This window comes from Sphaerodactylus townsendi, linkage group LG01, assembly GCF_021028975.2.
Source record: "Sphaerodactylus townsendi isolate TG3544 linkage group LG01, MPM_Stown_v2.3, whole genome shotgun sequence".
Lineage (NCBI taxonomy): Eukaryota > Metazoa > Chordata > Lepidosauria > Squamata > Sphaerodactylidae > Sphaerodactylus > Sphaerodactylus townsendi.
Genome location: NC_059425.1, coordinates 101626990 through 101650061, shown reverse-complemented (window position 1 = coordinate 101650061; position 23072 = coordinate 101626990). Strand labels below are relative to the sequence as shown.

The 23072-nt window shown below is 41.4% G+C and overlaps 1 protein-coding gene across 2 annotated transcripts in view; it reads left to right on the top strand.

Moving 5' to 3' along the window:
• Positions 1 to 23072, top strand: part of STXBP5 (syntaxin binding protein 5) — a 148675-nt gene that overhangs the window by 53576 nt on the left and 72027 nt on the right. For both annotated transcript variants that reach the window (XM_048489122.1, XM_048489132.1), the window contains exons 7-9: positions 6328 to 6411; positions 19151 to 19274; positions 21034 to 21112. In XM_048489122.1, the coding sequence (XP_048345079.1) occupies positions 6328 to 6411; positions 19151 to 19274; positions 21034 to 21112 (287 nt within the window). The remainder of the gene's footprint in view (positions 1 to 6327; positions 6412 to 19150; positions 19275 to 21033; positions 21113 to 23072) is intronic.

The following is a 23072-nucleotide window of genomic DNA, read 5'->3' as shown; positions in this document are numbered from 1 at the left end:
GGTGGCCAGCGTGGTGTAGTGTTTAAGAGCAGGTGCATTCTAATCTGGAGAACCAGGTTTGATTCCCTGATCTGCCACTTGAGCTGTGGAGGCTTGTCTGGGGAACTAGATTAGCTTGTGCACTCCAGTGCATGCCAGCTGGGTTAGTCACAGTTCTTTGGAGCTCTCTCAGTCCCATCTACCTCACAAGATGTCTGTTGTGGAGAGAGGAAGAGAAAGGAGTTTGTAAACCACCTTGAGTCTCCTTACAGGAGAGAAAGATGGGGTATAAACCCAAACATTCCTTCTTCTTTTTCTTGTTCTTTTTTAAATGTAGTTTATTTGTCTACCAGAATGACTATTGATGAGAGCCAGCACTATTGATGAGATCCAGCATGGTTCAGTGGTTAAAGCGTTGGACTAGGACCTGGGAAACCCAGGTTACCCCTCATTAGCTGGGTCAGCTCTGAGGGGAGGAACTTGAAGGTTTTGCCTGGCAGATCCTGACTGCTGCTTGCAGGTGAGAAGCCTGGAGGTATTGGTCTGGTGGAAGTTGCTTTTAAAGGCCTAGCTGTGCCTGACTGAAGGAACCTTTTCCTGCCTGCCTTTGATTTCAAGGTGAGATTCTTGGGGGCTTGGGTTAAGAGATCCTTGCAATTCTTAATGCCTCTTTGTGAAGGTTGTTATTTATCAGGAGGATATTATGCCTTTTAATTGGGGTGGTTTGGACCTCTTTTGGAAAGCTGCCAAAGTGAATGATGTTTCTTGTTTTATTGTTACTTGTGTTCTGAGACAACCAGATAGTTATGTTTAAGACCTGCTGAGTTTCATTTTACTGATCACTCTATTGGGACAGCCTTGGTTCCAAAGTCAGGATTCGTTCTCTGTTGATCTCAACTTCAAGCTTCTAGCTAATGCCTCGTTTTAAAGGCTGACAGAGTGACCCACTATCCTCAAGTCAGCATTGTGCTGCAGCCTCTCAGCATAAGGGGCCTTCAGTACAGGTATTGTTTCGAGCAGAGACAAAGCTTGCTTTTGTTATTTCCACAGGGTACTCAGAATTGATCAGCAAATATTCTTTTTTAGGGGGCTTCCACAAGCTTGAGTAGTTCATCTTTCTTCTCGGTACTTCTAGAAGGGAGTTTGTACTTCACCTGAGTTCAGATCGTATCTGGAGTAACTCGTATGTGACACCATTTTATCAAAAGCCAGTGTGGTGTACTGCTAGAGTGTTAGGCTAGAATCTGAGAGACCTAGGTTCAAACATTATTCTGTCTGAAAATTTGTTGGTGACCTTAGGCCTGTGGTGGTGAACCTTTGGCACTCCAGATGTTATGGACTACAATTCCCATCAGCCTCAACCTGATCTGCCTCACAGGGTTCTGGTAGGTATGGAATGGAAAAGTGTCAAAAGTTATAGGCCATTTTGAGTCCCTACTGGGGAATAAACTCCATACACATCTTTTAAAAGAACATCTTATGTTCAAAACAGGTTCCCCATGGGACAATGACATGCAAATTCTATTACCTGATATTAGAGCCTCTACTACAATCCTTCAGCATATATATGCCTGATTCCACTGGTTATCTGTCTTGTAGTTAATGGCCAGCAGGTTAATAGCAGTTTGTCTCTAATTCAACCACTACCTGGAGTGTGAGTGTTGTAAACTATTTGCCCGGGTGAGATCTGGATGTAAATCTACATGTCAATATGGCCCTTTGACCATTCCATTTGAAGCTTTACACACTGTATCTCACAGCCTATGCTGGTGGTATATGTGATAAATCTGTCCCTTTAATCTGGCTCAGCATTTTTACACTGTCCTAGTCCATGCTAGGATTAGTACTGAATATAAAAGAAAGGAACTTGAAGTGACGGCAGCTTCATAGAGAGGCTACAAATACTTCAGTCTAGTAGGACAATACTGTATGGGGAGTAATAGGCTTTCTATCAGATCCACAAGAGTCACCTCTTTTTCCTCTCCTACAAATAACATGATGACTCCGGGTTGTGTATACAGTTTTTTCTATGTTAAAAATGCAACATTCCTTCCTTAAGCATCTCCTGCTGAAATAGTCTCTGCTAATTGGACTTGTCAAAAATCCTTTAAATCCATCCATCTATGGCATTATGCTCTTCCATTGAAAATAAAAATTCTGTGGTCTGTTGTCTTGTCCCTCACTTACAGGTTTTTTATTGTTTTCATACCTGTCTCTCTCTTTGTGGGCTCAGATCCAAGATCTTCCCACCTCTTCTCTTAAGGGACTTCCCATTAATTAGATTATTAGATTCAGTACTATCCCTGGAACATAAAAGGGGCACTATTTTGAATAGTTCTTACATGTTAAGTAGGACACTTGAAAAGACAAGGTCCAGGTCTTCTAATTATGTGTATTGTAGTCTTTAAACATTTGCTTGGTTGTCTTATTCAAAAAATACCCTGCCTGCAGAGTGTCCCTCTGCCATTGGGGGTGGAAGCTGCCAGTGGCATATTTCCCTCATCATTTGGGGTTGTGCCTTGTGAGTTTTGCAAAATGCATGGCGATTAGGGTGGCCCATGTGAGACTGTTGTATTGTTTCTGCTACTCCATTGGTGGTTGGTTGTTGATCTTTTTCAGGGCAACCCTTTTTATTCTATTGATTTGCCTTTCTTTCCCCCCCTCCCCCCACCAAGATTGTTATTTTAGGGGGCTTCCACAGCTGCAATTTCTGTCCTCTTTTCATATCTATAGGTAACACCATAAAAAATTGAGGTTTTGATGTACACTTCACCCTTCAGAGGATGGCCAGAATTGTTTTTCTTTCTTTCCAAGACAGATCTAATGTGCATCATTCTGATGGTCTCAGCACTGCACTTTTCTCAGAGCACTCCTTTGTACTCTGAGCCTTGGAAATTACGTCATCTTATATGCCTCCTCCCCAGTAGTGTGAGGACCCTGTTGTAGGAATTTGTCTCTCCCAGCGGTTCTTGGTTGGTCTTCTGCAAAATTAGTTTGTCATACTACTACTTCACCTAGAACACCAGAAGTACTTTACTTTTTTTAGTGCAAATGCTTCACGTTGTCATTGAATGCACTGCAGTTATGTTTTTCTCAACTAATTGGGGGGGGGTTCCAAATATTATCACTGGAGGCCTAGGATACCTGGCTTTGCCCCACAATGGCACATGACATGCCCTGTCCTTTTTTGTTCCTTTCCTGACATGGCACCTCTGCCACAGGACAGTACACTTACAATCCCCTGGCAAAGTAATCTGTCTTTTTGTTTTTTTCACCTGGTGATTTTGCTGTACAGATTGCTCTGCAAACGTCATGAAGGTCATTTATGGTGCACCTTGTTCATTCTTTCTTTGGCCTCATCAGGCCTGCTTCACTGCTTTCATTATTATGGTGTGCATCTGCTTATTCTCACTCCTTCAGGTGACTTCAGTAATTTTGATCAGTTCTTTTTTGCATTGTAGCAGTAGCCAGATTTTTCTGAGTAGTAAGCACCACTCCTTCATTACCAGATCTTGACCTTTAAGTGAAGAAGAGTCTGCAACAGGATTTGGAATCTGCATCTTGTGCTCTTGATTATATTGTGGTTGGGACTCAAGCTCTCTAAATTTTCTTCTCATATCAGAGTGCTGCTTTTCTTTTCTATGTTCCTGCATGTATTTTGGTTGGGACATTTGTAGAAAGCTTCCTGCTCCTTTATAAGACAATTCTGGGTGAATGTTAATATGGGATGCTAAACAACTGTTGGGAAGGTGGTCCACCATGATCTCTTCCTTTGAGAGCTTTCTTTAAGAGCTTCACACCCACCTCCCTGACTGAATTACCTTGCTCATCTCTCCATGTGGGATTGCACAACAGCCACATGTTGAAAACTGGTTCCACTTAACCTGTAACTGTTGTTCATCAAATTGTCTTCTGTGCCGGCACAGATTCCTCAATCATGCCCCACTGTGAACTCTCTGAAACATTAGTTTCTTGGGGTCTCCAGTGGTGGCATAGAGAGACCTTGGGGGTAGCATCCCTCCTCCTGGTCATGTGATCGTTTTGGCAGGAAAGCACCCCAGAGGGAGGACAAGTACTGCTAGTCTACTAGAAAGCTTTGGAAATCTTTTCTGTGTCTGGACTGTGCACACGGAGTCCTAATGTATGCCTGCACAGCAGACCACTTAATGAATAACTGTTGGAGGTAAGTTCAGCCTTGCTTTATAACTTGTAAGAAGTGTGTTTCTAAATAATCTGTGGAACTTGGTATGTCTCTCGTGAGCATATTTAGGAGTTGCTTTTATAAGGTTCCTACCACAATTTCTTCCAGTAGACACTCTCTTTAGTTGCTAAAGTGTTTTAAAAATAGATTAAAACTGTATCTGTTCATTCGAATACATCTGTAATGGAACAGTATTGTCGCCTATGGGATGGATCACTAAAAGTATCACCTTGCTTTTATTGAATTATTTTATATCTTGTAATACAAGCTCTGTATTGCTTATGGTGTCCCTTGCCTTAGGTAGTGTGTTTGCTTTGTTCTCTGATTCTATAAACCCTAGTTCTGTTGAAGTGTTCATTCGTTGCCATGCTGCCTGATTGCAATGCTTTATTTTGTGACCTTGCTTGAATCTCAACCAAAAAGGCGGACTATGAGAAAAGTGAATAAAATAGAAATGAAATCCCTTGCATGTAAGAAGCTAGTGTAGATTCCTTCCCCACATGCCATTTTCTGCACACACGGTATGTGTTATGTCAGATAGAATCTATATGTGCAACGATGTACTAGCAGGCCGTGTACACTTTCTGGCCTGCATTGTGATAAGTGCTTTTAATGAACATCTGATTTGGCTTCTTTGCCCTTGTTAGCAGCAAGTGAATAATTTAGCACTGCAAACTAAATCTTAATCCAATTGTGACATTTAATGCTCTAAGAAGAAAAGTAACCAAACTAAAGATGGGGGAAGAAGATTGCGGAGTACCAGAAGTGCACAGATTAAGCTGTTCATATCAACTGCTGCCATATTTTGAACCTTTCAGGGTCATAAATCAAATTATGCATGCAAAATAATATGGAGAATCCAGTTTCACACATGGAATCTACTTTATGGCTTACTTTATGTTGGCTTTTAGCTCTACAATTGCACATTGTATTTGCTTTGGGGGTAAAGCTAGGAAACCAGGTTTGGTGAGGGAAGGGACCTCAGCAGAATGCAATGACATAGAGTCCACCCCAAAGCAGCCATTTTATCTAGGGGAACAGTTCTTTGTCACCTGGAGATTAATAGCAGATGTCCAGGTGCCACCTGGAGTTTGGAAATCCTATCTATCATGATTTATGAGAATACTAGCAGTAAAGCTCATTGTATGAACAAACGCACAGGGCTCTAGAACACTAATGGTGGGCTGACAGCACCCACTGACCAGGCCAACCCTTCCTACATTTCCTCCTTGTTTAGTCCCACAATTTACCACAGTTAATGAAAACCTAGCCTAATTATTCAATGAAAAAAAGCATACTTACAGATTCCTCCCCCCCCCCCACACACACACAGAGGCTCCCTTAACTATGCAAATGGGCTCTCCCTTTTCAGATTCCCCCCCTCCCCCACACACAGACGGGCTTCCATAACTTTGCAAATGGACTCTTCTGCCTCCGCTGCGACTTGACAGAGTTTGTCTCATGTTCCTAGGCGGGAAGTTCTTCACAGTTCACCACAGGGACCTAGTCTTGATACAGAGAAGCACATCATGGGAGGAGGAGAGGAGTATGACTTCCTTCTGCCCATTTTCCCCTTTTCAAGGCTTTCTGCCACCAGGGGAAGCACACCATGGGGGGAGGAGGGAAGTATGGCTTCCTATAGCAAGGGCTGCTGGGAAGTGTAGTCCTTTCCCCTCCAGGAGGTTCTGCATTCTAGATCCTCCCAGATAGCTGAGGACTAACTATACTTCACAGCACCCTTACCTTTCTGGTTCATTGTCAGGAACACACTGCTCAATTATACAGTAAGATTAGAGTTAAGTATAAAATGAACTTATTTTTATTATTTTAATTTTGGTCCTTCTAAAAGAGAAATTTGTTGTTAGCTTGTATAATTACTAATGCAGAGGCCATGAGAATTAGGCAGAAAAATAAACTTGTTTCTGTTTCACTTTGACACGTGTCCAGGCTCTGTGAGTTCTATAACTTCAGCATATCAAAATGGAATCTCATATTTTGGTCTGCAGTGCCATAGTATTTTGGTTAGCTAATTATCGTCAGCACTAGTGTACTGAGGCAGCAAGCCTAGAATTGGTCAACAAGTATTTTAATTTTGGAAATGACTTCATTTTAATCTCTAGAAGATTAATATTTCTGTTTTTTTACAGCTCTTGATTGGTTTTGAATCGGGAACAGTAGTATTATGGGACCTCAAGTCAAAGAAGGCAGATTACAGATACACACATGATGAGGTAATATAAATCAGGCAGATTTTTTGCTTGTTACATTTCATTGACCAAATGCTGTTTTGATTTAGCAATACAATCTTACCAAGTTTTTTTTATTATTATAAAAACATTGCTAACCTGACCTTTGGGCCCTACAGGCCTGCTGATAATAATAACAAAATAATTTCTCTGCATCAATAACTTGCTTACGTTGGTCTAAAATATGAGAATACTGTTCTCGTGTGAGAGCAGATAGCTTGCTCTGCAGCTCTTCTAGAGCTAGTGGGAGAGGAAGGTAAGTATGATTTTGTCTAATTTCTTCTCCTTTACAGCCATCCATGTCACATAGAATTTTGTCCCTGAGGGTTTTTGTTTTTTTTTACCCTCAGAGATTTATTTTGTGGCAGCAGGTTGCTGGAAGGGGAAAGGCAAGAAAGATCTCCTTGTTTTTCATAGAAGCCAATACTTTGTTTGGTGCTTGCTGCAATAATTTCTGAAGGGAAGATGGACATGTGTGCTGGGTATGCAACATGGACCCTTAGCCAGATTTTTGTGTTAGGAAATATACATATTTGTATTATATTGCTGAATACCATCCTTCAGTTACCTCTTCTTTCTGTCCACAACCCTTGCGGTTGCAAACTCCAAGCTGGAAAATTCCTAGAGATTTGGAGGTCAGTGCTTGGGGAGGGGAGTGACCTCAGCAGAGTGTAATGCCATAGAGTCCAACCTCCAAAGCAGCCATTTTCTTTCAATGAACTTATTGCTGCAGTCTGCAAACCCGTTGTAATTCTGGGAGATCATCTCCAGGCTCTACCTGGAAGGTGGCAATCTTAGCACCCCTTCAGTAATTCCCATTTTCTGTCTTCATATTCCATAGGTCTGTTTCCTTCTGTGTCTCCTTTCCTCCTTTTGCCTGATATTGCTGGTGTTTCCAGTACCTTCATCCATGGAACCTTATGTTTTCGTCTTATTTCTCTGATTAGAGGCAGCATGGTGTAGTAGTTGGTGTTGGATTAGACTCTGAATAACTAGGTTTGGATCCCACTCCACCATGAAGCTTGCTGGGTGACCTTGGGCAAGTTACATGCACTCAGTCTAACCTATGTCACAAGGATGTTGTTGTGGGGATAAAATGAAAGAAGAGAGAATGTTTTGGGTCCCCATGGGGGAGATCAGTGGGGATAAAATGGGGTAAAATATTTAAATAAATAAAATACACTTTCCCAACAATTCACACCAGCAAAAGAATCACAGATGAAAGTATGCCATGGTATAAACCTCTCAGCTTTCAGCTGCTATGAAAACTGGAATCTTTAGTATATGCCTCGGAATCCTGAAAGTACATTGCAGGTACAGTGATTTTTCCCATCCCAACTCCTACTTTGAAGTATTTGTGACACTTTAGATTTTCCCACAAATTTAGAAAAGAGTCACACATAATGGCTTTCCCCACAATGCCACAAATAGAAAGGGATGTAAGGAGCAGCAGTGGCGTAGTGGCTAAGAGCAGTGGCTAAGAGCAGGTGCACTCTGATCTGGAGGAACCGGGTTTGATTCCCAGCTCTGCCGCTTGAGTTGTGGAGGCTTATCTGGGGAATTCAGATTAGCCTGTACACTCCCACACACACCAGCTGGGTGACCTTGGGCTAGTCACAGCTTTTCGGAGCTCTCTCAGCCCCACCTACCTCACAGGGTGTTTGTTGTGAGGGGGGGAAGGGCAAGGAGACTGTAAGCCCCTTTGAGTCTCCTACAGGAGAGAAAGGGGGGATATAAATCCAAACTCTTTTCTTCTTCTTCTAAGTTACAATTGATTAATGAGCTTTATGTTGTGCCTATTTCATGGAAAAACTCCTTCTGCAGCTATGATTGTTAGAGAATTTGCTTGGAAATCTGGGTTCTCAAGTTCAGAATTATTGATAAGGGAAAATGGATACAAAACTGATATAGCTGTATAGTAGTACATCTGCATATTCATGGCACCATAAATGGAATTGCTGTATAAACTAATAAAGGCGTATAAGCAATATATGTGCATATTCCTGGCATCACAATTTTTTAAGTGTCACAACTCATTTCATGGCAAGATGCAACACAATATGCATTTTACAGTTAAAGTGTTGTGATAGAGAACATTGCTAATTATCCTTGCTATGAAAAAATAAAAATGCTTGCATTTTGGTGAAATCTATTTTAATGACTTGTAAGATGGTCTAATTCTGTATATCCCTTCTAACAAGTATTTTCAGTCAAAATAGTAAGCAAGTAGGGAAGGATTGTTCTTGGAAGGTGTGAAGTTGACTGAATTTCAGGACACTATAGAATAGGCACTGCTTTGAATATCACTCTATCAGTGAACTGATAGAGCTGTTTAGAAGGTTATCCTTTGTAATTGAGTCAGTGTTCCTCCATGCTGTGGTTGTCAACATCTGAATTAGAGGCAGTGCTTAAATTATGCCTACACTGATTTGGCTTCTTTACAGCTATGCACAGTGATGCTGTTTGCCCTCTATAATTCTGTATACAAAGTGCTGTGTAGCTGGATTGTTTTTGGTGGTAAATTTGGGCTCATTGCCTAATGACCAAAGTATGTTCTGTCCACAGAGGTCAGTTTTATAACTCTGTTATAGCTCAATTTGCTCAATTTGATACATTGTAGTCAAATTACATAGTTTTAACTCTGCATGGAACTTCCTGGTTTGGAGGGAGGTTTGTGACTAGCTTGTGAAACAAATCTGTTTCCATTTACAATAATGAAGCTTTGTGTTAACTATATATTTACAATTACCTGGATAGTGTCACAGAGGGAGGCATCGCTCTGGTAGCTGTATCTAGCACATTTTTATCCTGCCCTTTCTTCAAGGACTTCCTCTCTATTTAATCTCCACAGCTAGGGATGCTGAAACTCCTAATAGTTCAGCTCAGATATTTACCAATATTTTTTACTTTTTGATGATGGCATGGCTGTTTGGCAGGTTGCTTTCCTGTATCCTTGGTAGGCTACTTTGCTGTACTCCTTTCTAAATAGTGCAGTGCAGTACGGCATATTTAGCAGATGTAGCTCACCCGTTTTTTATACCAGAAAACTTTTAAAAATAATTGATAATTATAATTTTGAAAACCTATGATGTACAACTTAATCTGGTAAGGGAGCTTTTGTGTGTCACCGAAGCTGAGAGCAGTACTGTAAGGAGTTTAGACTCTGTCATGCAGCTGAACTCCTATCAGAGTCCCTAAAAGTTGGAATGGTCACTGAGACACCAGACTGAGATGCATCCACCCCCTTCAGGGATCAATGACCATATCAGGAAAAGAGAACAAACAGTTTCACTGGTGACAGAAGTGGAGTAGCTACTTTTAGAGTAGCTACTGGATAACAGTAGTAGTGGAAGGTGACATTGGTGGAAGAGTTATGATAGATGAGGGCAGTGACACTTCAGCTAATCCTTGTTATTTCTATGCCAAAGAAAACAATAGTAAACCACTTCTGATCATCTCATAACTTGAAAACTCTGTGATGAGACGACCAAAAGGAAAAAATGATATAGTGGTAGATGGCAAGATATCCACAATGGATAGCATTCGGTTATCTACTGGGAAGAGCAGAGGACAAGTACAAATAGTACTGTTCTTAATTCAGCAACTGTATTAAAGCTGAAAGGATGTTCAGTTGTTGATGCGAATGGCTATGAGAGGAAAGTTCAAAGCTTTTTGATGCATATAATAGGAGCAAAGGTACATGAGAAGTATGAATTTGTGCAAAGTTAACTTTAAATGGTTAAGTGAGAAGAGCTAAAGTGGACTGAATTAGGACATTTTCAGTTGGAAAATTACAAATTATTTGGGAAATTACAAACACAGAAGGAACAGAGTCACTCTACTAGCAAGCCTAGATGTAACACAAGCCGTCAAGGACTACAACAACTGCAACTACCAATTCTTTTAAAAAGCGCCATAGGGAAAAAATGCAGTTAAACCATTCAAATATCAAATAAACCAGTCATAAATAAATGTTATGTGTTTAAAATGTTGGCGTTTGTCAAAGGAGTCCTTAACAGTGTTAATGGTGGTTGATTTGTTTGGATTGGCAGTTTTTGGCGGGTTCACAGCTTAACAAATGCATCAAAATCCTGATGCAAATCGTTTTGGAAGGTGAATTGTTCAGTGTGAACCAGGTGATTGACAAGTGTGTCTGATCTTTGCATTTGAATATAGCAAGTTTGGCTATAGAACATGTTTGTCTAAAATGTGTGGCATCTGTACATGTAACAATCCTGTGAGGTGATTAGGCTGAAAGAAAGTTACCCTGTTTGCTTCATGAGGTGTATGAATTTGAACTTGGAACTACCAGGTCTTGACTAACACTAATTGCGTGTCAAAAATACCCTCCTTTGTTAACACTCTCAATATAATATCAGATTTGTGTCCCTTTATTAGCTGTAGCCCCACTATTTAAAGTAATTTTGGGAGTTACAAGTGAACAGCTAATTAAGGAATAAGAATAAAATGTAGGACAATTTAAACATTTTTGTTAATTTATCTTAATATAATAACACTTCATGGAGGAAAGGCTCAAATATTTATGAAACAAATATTTATGAAACTCAAATATTTATGAAACAAAATAGTAAGTGTGATTACAGTAAATTGTAGATACCTTGATTAATAGTAAACAAAAATGGCTTATTATATAAAGTTAGTACACAGAGAAAAAAATTAGGGAATAATTTATATGAATTTATTAATGTTATTTTTTCAAGAATGTAGAAGACCATATCCTATTTTAGGAAAGAGAGGTAACATAGCACAAAAAAAAAATGCAAGTTAGTCTTTTGAACAGTTCTGAAACTAACTCTAGATCAATGAAACTTTGTTATAACAAACATTGAGTGCATAATACCAGCCAGCTCATTGTAAACTAGGGCAGTCAAATAAAAATCCTAACAGGTAATATTGTTAGGATGCGTGTTTTTTCCCTTTTGGATTTTGTGTCCCTATTTTCTGCCAAAAGAACAGCCTTTGAACTTAAAATTGTTATCGAAACAATTATAGTCCCACGTGTAACTGTACTGAAAGCATCATGGCTACCAAGAAATAAACAATTTTCAGCTTGTTTAATCAGAATGACATCTAAAGATGGGAACCAGTTGATAGTTCTTATAGAGATACTTTGTTGGTAACCAGGATAACTCCAATACAAGAAGCATATCAGAGACTTAAAGGCAGCATACAGTAAAAGAGAGAAAATATTTTCCTTTTTTAGGACATCTCATGACGAGAGTCTTCAGACCATTCAGGAGGCAGACGCCTATTTTTGGTGTGTGATGTCATTAATATGGCCCTCTGCAGTACCCCAAGACTGGAATTTATCCTACACCCAAAGGTTAGTGAGTAATACTAGGTTAGGAGTTCATAGTACTGAAGTTAATCTTTAGCATCCTGATTGAAGCATATATGCAGTCCTCAGGATTAGTCTAGACAGTTTTTTCCTGAAATTTCTGTTTTTGAAAGGGACACTTGGAAAAAATTGTTGCTTTGCTCTAGTGTTATGCATAATTTTAAAAGGTAGCAAAATTCACAATTCATACATGTATCTCTCATATGAAACTCTCATAACAAAAGTTTACAGATGCTTTAAATAAGTAAATAAGTAAAATTAAATTGGCAAATGCCAAATATTCAATCCCATAATCCTGTTATGATGCATAATTTGCAAATTATGGATTAGGAAATACTAACAGAATTTGGAAGGTGATTAATCCCTACTTTAAAATGCTAGCCTTCAATAAGAAATGATGAGGGAGCTGTGAAAACTTGTGGGAAAGACAAAACAATTTACCCACCAGTTCTCCTTAGGTTCCAGCTCAGTGCCTCCTCCAGCAGTTCGACTTCTGCTAGCTGCCTGACCCCTGCCAATTTTTACATGCCATTTGGGGGTTGCTATGGCAACTCCAAATACTGCCTGAATTTCGGCAGTTTGTTTTCTGGGTGTCTGTGTGCATGCAGGTCTTTCATCTGAAAGTCAGAATTTTCAGCAGGTCTAGGGGATTTCTTGCATCTGAGTTTCTTCTTTTTCTCCTCTCTAGTTACAGGGTTGGACTAAGACTTGGGGGACTCAGATGTGAATCCCCACTCTGCCTTGGAAGTGCACTGGGTGACCTTGGGTCAGCAATTCCCGTCTCAACTACCTCACAGGCTAGGGTAAAATGGAGGAGGAAAGAGCAAATTTGTAAGCCATTTTTGGTCCCCATTAGTGAGAAAAGTGGAGTATAAGGATCTTGAATAATAATATGTCTCTTCATTTTGTATCTTTTTCTGATGCCATGAAGTATATACCAGCGTTTAACAAATATAAGTCCAGTAGTACATTAGAGGACCAACAGTAGTAAACAGTCGATTTGATATTCCCAACTTTCCTCTGTTAGGTGCAGTCAGAGGAATTTTTGTATGTTTTGGAATTCAGCCTCAATCAGTTAGGACAACAGTACATCATAATACATCCGGTCAGTATTTCTAATACATTCAATATGAAATCCTAGAAAACTCTCCAGAATCCCCTGAAGTGTTCTGTGATAGAAATTCAAGGGTTCCTAGTTAGTTAAGTTGATGTAAAAAAAGATTCCTGAAGCAGAATACTGTATATACTCGCATGTTAGTCAAATTTTTCAGCACATTTTTGTGCTGTAAAAGCCCCCCTCGACTTATACACGTCAGGTGTATTTTAAAAAATAGTTTTGGGTTTTTACTTTGTTGACCGCCAGGGAGCGCAGTTTTTAGCCTAGCGGCACCACAATTTCAGGGTATCATCAGGTGACACTCCCAGGTTTGGTCAAGTTTGGATCCCCAAAGTGGGTGTTCCCATCCCCCATTGTTTCCAAGGGAAGTAGTAGATGGGTCCATAACTTTGGACCCCCTGTACCAAACTTTGAGTTATGGACCCTCTGAACCAAACTTCTCCCAATCTGGGTGGTATCATCAGGAGGGTCTCCTAAAGATACTCTGAAATATTGGTACTGCTAACATAAATATTCCTCCCCTGACAGGCACCCTCAAATTTCCTCCAGATTCTCCCTTTAAATCACCCGCTGCCCTTTCTGAGTGGATTTAAAGGGAGAATCAGGGCTTACAGAGCTAGTTTACTGTTTTTCTTTGAAATAAATATTCAAAAACATTTAATCTACTGATGCCCCAATTAATGTAATTTTATTGGTATCTATTTTTATTTTTGAAATTTACCAATAACTGCTGCATTTTCCACCCTAGACTTATATGCGAGTCAATAAGTTTTCCCAGTTTTTTGTGGTAAAATTAGGTGCCTCGACTTATATGCGGGTCGACTTATACACGAGTATATACGATATCCAAAAATCTCATGCTTGCCCGAGACAGTATTATAAATGGCATCTGTTCATGGATTAATTTTTATGTAACAATGGATTTTTAGACATCTAAAGTATTCCACACAAAAAACCACTAGAAAAATGTATATCCCATGTATCTGAACAACACATTATTAGTACAGGGAAAATGCTCAATTAGATTAAGCGTTAGATGTGTTATTCCATTAATTGTACTTAATCCCTCTTTAGTGTATTTGTTTATAATTCATCCTTTTCCTAGTTGTACAAATCTCAGTGGTATTAGCTATTCAATGCAATATTTTGACAAAAACTGCTCTGACAGAAGGTTGGGTCTATCAGTAGCTACCAACCATGTCAGCTAAAAGAGACCTCCTTATTGAGACAGTAAACCTCTGAATACCAGAACCTGGAAGCAACATCAGGGATAGGCCTCATCCTCTATGTCCTGTTGTTGGTTGTTCAAAGTATCTGGTTGGCTTCTGTATGGGACAGGTTGCTGGACTAGACGGGTCACCGTAAAGCTCTTCTTATGGTTTTAAGAAAGATGATTGCTTTATTAGTGTTTCTGCTCACACCACAGTTTTACCAAGTCTTGCAAAACAATATTAACTCTTGGGTGCTGTGTGGTTTCCGGGCTGTATGGCCGTGTTCTAGCAGCATTCTCTCCTGACGTTTTGCCTGCGTCTGTGGCTGGCATCTTCAGAGGATCTGATGTTGGGAAAGCAAGTGGAGTATATATCTGTTGGAGTGTCCAGGGTGGGTGGGGAAACCTTGTCTGTGAGTAACAAAGGCGGCAACCAGGTCAATAGTTGAGGGCATCTGAATAGAAGTATGAGTAACAATGAAGACTATAGCCTGGGAGTAACCCTGTAGATAGCAAGGCTCACTGGTGGGAGCATCTGAATAGAAGCTATCCTGGCCTTTGTTTCTTTTGTCTATCGTCATCCTGTTTTTGTGTAGAGCTGGTTTGACACAGTCTTCACCCTAGTATTTTTCAACACTGGCATCCAAGTTCTGTTCATTTTCATAGTTTCTACCTTCCTGTTAAAACTGTCCATGTGCTTATGGATTTCACCGTTGCTTCTCCAAGTGTGTAGTCTGGACGTGAGTGGCTTCTCAGAGTGGTCCAGAATTTCCTGTTTTTTTCAAATAATATTCTATGTCCAGGTTGGTTTACTCATGTGTTCTTGGCTATTGCTGATTTTTTCTCTGGCTGAAATAGTCTGCAGTGCCTTTCGTGGTTCTTTGATATCGCGGTCTGTGCGGGCCATGCGCTTGGTGGTTCTTGCGTAGACTTTGTCCACAGCTGCATGGTATGCATAGATCTGCAGTAGCTAAAGGATCCCTCTCTTGTCCCTTTGCCAACGTGAAAGCATCTGTTGAATTTTCTTAGTGGGTCTGTAGATTGTTTGTAGGTGGCTGTGCTTCTTCATCAGTTTTCCTATGCTATCAGTGGTTCCCTTGATGCTGGTAAGAACACCTTCCCTCTAGGATGGCTCCTTATCTTTGTTCATGTGGCTTGTTCTTGGTCTTGGCAGCCCTTCTTGGATTTCTGTATTAGAGTAACAATTAGCCTGGAGAGCCCTGTTTAGGTGATTCAATTCATCTTGTAGGAGAAGCAGGTTCACAGATTCTGCTTCTATGCCGATGTTACCAAAAGTTTTTAATAGGTGCTCCTTTTTTGCCCTGGATGCAGGTGATTGGAGTTTCTTTGTGTAGATATCTGTCTGTGTGAGTAGGTTTTCTGTAATACTGTGTGTCCCAATTGCTGGTTTGGTTTTATGGATGACTAAAAAACATCTAAAATGGCAGTTTTCTCTTCATTTTGCTTTTCTCCATACGGTAAATTGATGTTTGGGTTGGATCTTGTTGGGAATACCTGTTGGGAACAGAAGCTCTACATAGGAACCACCAAACGCAGAAGCACAGACTTACGAACCGTATCAAAGAACACGTAAAGGCAATTCGCAGACTATTTCAGCCAGAAAAAAATTAAACAGCAATAGCAGAACACATGATGCAAAACCAACCTGGACATAGAATATATTATTTGAAAAACAGGAAATTCTGGACCACTCTGAAAGTTTACCACGTCATCAGACTACACAGAGAAGCAATTGGGAAATCCATAAGCACATGGACAATTTTAACAGGAAGGAAGAGAGGAAACTATGGAAAAATGAACAGAACTTCATTGGCTGCCAGTGCTTAGAAAAATACTAGGGTCAAGACTGTGTCAAACCAGCTCCACACAAACACACAGGATGACCACATAGACAAAAGAAACAAAAGGCCAGGATAATACTTCTATTCAGATGCTCCCACCAGTGACCATTGTACTATCTACAGAGGTTACTCCCCAGGCTATAATAAAGATCTTTCATTGTTACTCATACTACTCTATTCAGATGCCCTCAACTTCATCCTGACCTGGTTGCCGCTGTTTACTGTTACTCACAGACAAAGGTTTCCCCACCCACCCTGGATACTCCAACAGATATATACTCCACTTGCTTTTCCCAACATCAGATCCTCTGAAGATGCCAGCCACAGACGCAGGCGAAACGTCAGGAGAGAATGCTGCTAGAACATGGCCATACAGCCCGGAAACCACACAGCACCCAAGTGATTCCGGCCGTGAAAGCCTTCGACAATACAATATTAACTCTCTTATTTTCCTCTGTAAATAAATTTTTAGACTTGCAAAGACTTTTTCAGCTAAATCTATTAAGAACATGTTTATATTGATGCATTTTAGTACCATCCAACAGCAAAGCTTAGATGTAATCGTCTCATACACTTTGTGAAATTTATTTATTTGTTATTTAAAAGATTTCTATGCCACCTTTCCACCAAAGGCCTTTTCCCTTTGCCACAGTGGAGTGCCACAGTGTTCTGTTCTCTCACCCATTGTCTGTAATATCCATCCACTGAATGAGATTGTCTGGAGCTTTGAAGTTGGGTATCATCAATATGCTGATGATACTCAGCTCTGTATTTCGTTATCCAAGTCTCCAGATGCATCTGCCTTGGTTCTGAACCAGTGCGTTGAGTCTGTGGTCAGGTGGCTAAAACATAACATGCTGAAACAGAAACAAGACATAGGTAATGCTGATCAGGAAAGCTGATTTTCTAAAGGGGCTGGGTCTTCTTGTCCTAAAGGAAATGAAGTAGGCTTTTTCAGAGTAGTTTAAGAGCCTGGGGTGCTCATGGACTCTACCTTGCTATTTGATAAGCAGGTCAGCAGAGTAGCCAAGACCACCTTTTATCTGTTTTACCAGCTCTCTGGTTACCTATCAGATGCTCTAACCACACTCATTTATGCTTCTGTAACCTCACAGCTAGATTTCTGCAATAGACTGTATGTGGGGCTGCCAGAAACTACAGAATGCAGCACCCAGCTGTAGACAGGGATTAGCCATTCAGAACTTACATTGCATATGTTGAAACAACTACACTGGCTACCAGTCTGTTTCCAAGAATTATTCAAGGTTCTGGTTATGAAACTGAAATTGGCCTAATGTGTCAAGATGTTTAATGCCCTTCATGACTTGGAACCCACACGTTTGAAGGAGTGCCTTCTTTTATATGTTCCTGTGCACTAACTATGGTAGTGCGGCATCCATTTGTTGGCTATCTCAACACTTAGGGTGACTTTTCTGGCACTGACCAAAGCCTGTGCTTTTTCCATCATGGCTCCTGCTCTGTAAAATAGGCTTTCTGAAGAGGTGAGGATAATTCCCTTCTTGGTATCTTTAGTACAAGGTTTGCCAAGGCTTTTGATGGGGGCAGGAAGCGGGTTGAAAGGTAGGCATCTTTTTAAGGGAGGAGAGGGAAAGATTTGGGCTTTGTTGTTTTACTTTGGTTTTAATTGGAAATATGTTGCAACTATTTTTGACTGTCCCTACTGATACAGCAAGTTTCTGTGATGTAGTGGGGATTTGAACCAGGATCTCTTAGTAATCTGAAATTCTTACTACTATGCTACACTGGTCCTCAGCTTTCTGCCTTATCTTCCCCTGGCAGCCTCACCCTGGGAAAAATATGAGTTGCAAAGGTCATGCAGTAGCAAGGTGATTTGTATGGTGTTTACTAACTGGCCCAGCCAAGTCAGACAATTTGAGTTAAGGCTGCTGCTGGATTTAGGTGAATTGTGTGGCATCAAGTTATAGCCACCACTGCACCTGGATCAGTTATACAGAGTACACAGTAGCAAGTTGCATGGTAGTTGCTGCTGGGTATGACCCTGAGGAGTTGTCCATTCAGAGCAGCAAAATGGAGAGCAGAGGTAGATTGGGAGACCCAAGTACCCTTAGAATTGGTTCTGCCTCCTCCCTTTCCACTTGCCTTTTACTGACAGCAAGCAAGACTTGAAGGCTAGCAATCAAGACTTGAAGGCTTTGGGCAGAGGCGTAGCTAGGGAAAATGGAGCCTGGTGCAAAATCTGAGTTTTGCGCCCCCACCATGGGTGGATGTTGTGAAGCTGGAATCCACCCCCAAACAGCATCACTTTCAATGGTGTTTAAACTAGGGAGCCCAGATTCTCCTTTTAAATCCACCCTAAACAGAGAATCTGGGGTCCCCAGTTAAAACACCATTGAAAGTGATGCTGTTTGGGGGTGAATTATCCCCCACCCAGGAACAGCATCACTTTCAGTGTTTAAACTGGGGACCTCAGATTCTCCCTTTAAATCCATGCCAAAGGGGGTAGATTTAAAAGGAGACTCTGGGGAAATTTGGGGGGTGCCTGCTGTCAGGGGTGCAATTGTTAAGCTAGCAGCACCAAAATTTCAGGATATCTTTAGGAGATTCTCCTGATGACACCACCCAGATTTGGTGAAGTTTGGCTACACCTCAAAGGTGTAGCCCCCATCTCCTATTAGCTCCCATTGGAAACAATAGGGGATGGGGGCACCCCCTTTGGGAGTCCATAACTTTGGACTTCCTAAACCAAACTTCACCAAACCTGGATGGTATCATCAGGAGAGTCTCCCCAAAAATCCCTGAAATGTTGTTGCTGCTAGGCTAAAAACTGCACCCCCTGCAGGCCAAAAACTGAAAAAACACTTTAAAAATTAAAAAAAAACCACAAATGGGGGGCAGAGCTTCGGACATGTAATGCGGGGGTTGAACCCGGGAACCTCCCCTTACCTACGTCCTTGGCTAGTAATACTGTTTTGGTTGCCTAGCAGTCCCCATTATGACTACTGAGATCTCATGAGAGCATCCTTTTCTTAAAGTTACAGCTACTCCTTCTGGTATTTTGGCAGGTTTTAACCCTCTTTAATTCCTCTTTAAATTTCAGATTTTTCTGCAAACCTGGAATTTCTCTTAGTTTTATTTTTTTAAACCCTTCTCTTGTTTTTAATTGTTTTTGTATCGTATTTTTTTTCCATGTACAGGCCATCCATTCTGCAGCTTGGCATCACGAAGGAAAGCAATTTATTTGTAGCCATTCGGATGGCACCTTGAGTATATGGAATGTAAAGAATCCTACCAAGCCATTGCAGACAATCACTCCGCATGGTAAGTGCAAACAAGCATAACATACAGAAGATATAAAATATGATGCACATCCAGTTTGAAATCAACCAGTCTACTTCCAAGTAATATTAATTGTTCCTTTCCTGCTGGCTGTTTTCCTCCAAATCACCAGCCCTCATGCAAGTGCTTAAAAACAAAAACTCCTGAAAAGGATTTCAAGGATTTCAGTGCCGTGCATATTAAAATAAGAGTTTCCCCCTTAATTGTTTAAGCAATATCAGTACCAATAGGAAAAGATGACAGTGGTGATAGTGCTTTGCCTTTTCATAATACTTAACCACTTTCAACTTTGAATGCATTGGGTTGTAGATGGTCAGAATTCCACGTCCACAGGTTTTGAAAAATGCAGGAACAGCCACATACTTCTCCATGAGTAGAGGAGAAAGAGAGAGAAAATGTAAGACTTCTTTTCTTGTGTCCTGGAACAAACAGTGACTGAGGGCAAAGAACAGTGATCCTGTGCTCACTTGGCACCTTAGTGAGTTCTTGAAGAGGCAGCTCTGTTCTCTCTTTCTCTGAACCCCCCTTCCTCAGGTTTCACCTTAAAAATCTCCAGGTATTTCCCAGTCTGGAGCAGGCAACCCTAGTTCTGCTCTGTCTAGAATAGTTTCTTTCTAGGTGCTCTGTCTAGTTGGTGCTACAATGGTTGGGAAGCTGACCTGAAGAGGGGATGAAATAGCTTCCACTTTCTGACATAGAGGCTCTACTCACACAAGTATCTGGAGGGAGGGACTTGGCCCCCTGTCCCTTTCTCATTGTTTTTCTATGTGGGTACAACAACCCCTGGAGTGAACTGTCAGGGGATGGAAATGGCTGCTGGGGAAAAGAGAAAGCTGGGAAGATTGGCATGGATTCTAGCCCATCTTTAAAAATGTGAAAAGAAGTTTACAATAGTGTTTCTGTACATCTACAAAAAAAGCTTCTCCAGAGACATTTTAATAGACTTGTGCATTGATGTAAAAATAGAGCAGTTAGATTTTGCTTCATTTGCCTTGCATTTTATATTGCCAAATTTGTCTCTAGCTTTTTAGAAATTCAAGGTGAATTCCCAACCATAATTAGATTGTGGATCATGAAAGGACTTTTTACTATTGATGCAAATGAAATAATTGTAAATGGTAATTATGCTGTTCAGTTAATTCTACTGTAGATGGGAGTTTTGTACTGTAGAGTTCTGTAAAAATGGGAACTTCTCTTACATCTATGGCTGAATAGAAACCTGAACAAGTGTGTATTAGGTTGAATCCTATAGACAATCTGTGGCAGAAGCAAATACTGTGTTGCTTTTGCCCAGCATTTCCCTCTGACTCGTGAAAAGGCATTGCAGGGGGTTGGAAGATACATGTGGACAAAATATGGGGTTAGAGGGCTACGGTGAAGAGAAGAATCAAGAGAAGAACTTTAAACTCTAATTAATGTGGGTTCTCTGGATAGGGAATCTAATTAACATGCTTCTCTTCCTAATTGTATTAGTAGAATGTTTATTGGATGTCGCTTACGGTTTCCCACTGTGCTACTATTTATATCTTCTTGAATGTAGGTTTCATTTAGTTATCTACAGATATCTACATTGTAAGCACTGTAGGAGAATCTCTTAAGTTTAATTTTGTTTAAGCAGCAATTTTTTACAGTTTGTAATACAAGTAAGTTTTATAGCTAATGAGAATATTCCTAAGATTTTGCTGTAATGTCCAGGATCAAAAGTTATGTTTAAATGTAAATAAAAAATGTTTTGTTTTAGGGAAGCAGGTAAAAGATGGAAAGAAGCCTGAGCCTTGTAAACCTATTCTTAAAGTGGAATATAAAACTACAAGAGCTGGGTAAGAGGAATGATATTATTCTTTAATTCTGTTGTGATTTTGGGTGCTGTGTGGTTTCCGGGCTGTATGGCTGTGTTCTAGCAGCATTCTCTCCTGATGTTTCACCTGCATCTGTGGCTGGCTTCTTCAGAGGATTTGTTGTGATTGTTTGCATTAAATAAAACTTTATTCTCACACCTCATTTTTCATACATCCTTTACCAAAAAGGTGTACATTTTAGAGATTTCACCTACTAGAATGAGAAGGCAACTAAAATCACAATGTTTGTAATAGATTAAACCTAGAGTAAATTTATTCTTTCTAAAAATTAAAGTGGGTGCTGCCAATTAGTAGGATTGCATATTGTTGTACTCAAAGATAGATGGTGGAAGTTCTGTATAGCAGGTTAACCCCTGTTATACAGGGAAAGGTTGGTCATTATTTTTATTATTATAGCCTGCTTTTGAGTCATATTGGCTGCCAAAGCAGGTTACAGTTCGAATGTGAAACTCTATGGGATCTCCTGGGGAGATTCATGGGGAGGGGTTTAAACTGATACCACAAAGTGAAGGAAATGACCAACAGGGATATTGATGAAGGAAGGCAAACAGAGCTTCACCTGAGAGGGCCAAGTCAAATTGAGCCTAAGGTTCAGGACTTCAGGCATCTATGTACCAGTTCTCAAATAATAGACGTACCACCCACAAGGACAGAGGGGTTGAAATGTCCCCAGGCGCAACAGCAGGGGGAGCGCAAATCGCCCCCCTCCTGCCGCCTCCTTCCCCTCCCCAGGCCCTCAGGGGCAGGGGGCAGGGGTAGCTCAGAGGGGTGCCACGGCAGCAGGCAGGCTCCTGGGCTGCCTGCCAGGTTCCCTTCCTCCCCTCAATAAGGGAGGTGGAGCTCAGCGTTGGGTGGCCCCACCCCCCTGGGTCCTGGCCTCCGTGCAGGCTGGCTTTTGCCCTCCCCAGGCCCTGGAGACGGCAGGAGCCAGCCTGCTGGGGGGCTGGGCTCAGTGCCCCTGAACCCCATAACTGAGCCACACCCAAAAGCATGGGGGGGGGGTGCCTGGAGAAGGTGTTGTTCCCTGGTGCCATTTCCCCATGATTTGCCCTTGGCTCAAAGCCAGGGCAATAAGAAGGAAAAGCTTGAGCTTCTATTGCAGACAGAGGGTTATGATTTAGTAGGCATTATAGAGACATGGTTGGATGATTCCCATGACTGGAAAGTACTAGTGGATAGATATGAGTTGTAGAAGAAAAACCAAAAGGGTCAAAGTGGAGTCAGAATGGTGCTTCCTGTGCGGAGAGGATTTGCTTGTCTGAAAATACTGGAGGAGGTAGACGATAACCCAGTGGAAAGTATCTGGGTGAGGATAAGATAAGAACAAACAGTATTGTGGTTGGAGCCTGCTACAGACTTCCTGACCAGTATGAGAAGATGAATGCTGCTCTGAGCAGCTTGACAATGCATCCAAGCAACATGACCTTGTAGTTATGGGTGACTTCAGTTTCCCCAGTGTGGACTGAGAGACTAACTCAGTTAAACATCCACAGTCACCAGTGACGTAGGTATAGATTTTTTATGGGGGGTTCAGGGGGTGGGGCCACACCCCTACCTGCCCCTGGGGTGTGGCCACACCTCCCAAGCTTCGCCCCCAGCCTCAGTGCTTATAAAAGCAGGGACGAGGCCAGGGACGGCACGCTCCCCTGCCCCACCCGCCCTGGCCCCCCCACCAGCTGGGCTCACAGCCAGCAGCTGGCAGTCCCTTCTGCCCCCTCTGGCAGTCCCTTCTGCCCCCTCTGGCAGTCCCTTCTGCCCCCTCTGGCAGTCCCTTCTGCCCCCTCTGGCAGTCCCTTCTGCCCCCTCTGGCAGTCCCTTCTGCCCGGGCAGAGGTGTAGCTAGGGAAAATGGAGCCTGGTGCAAAATCTGAGTTTTGTGCCCCCACCATGGGTGGATGTTGTGAAGCTGGAATCCACCCCCA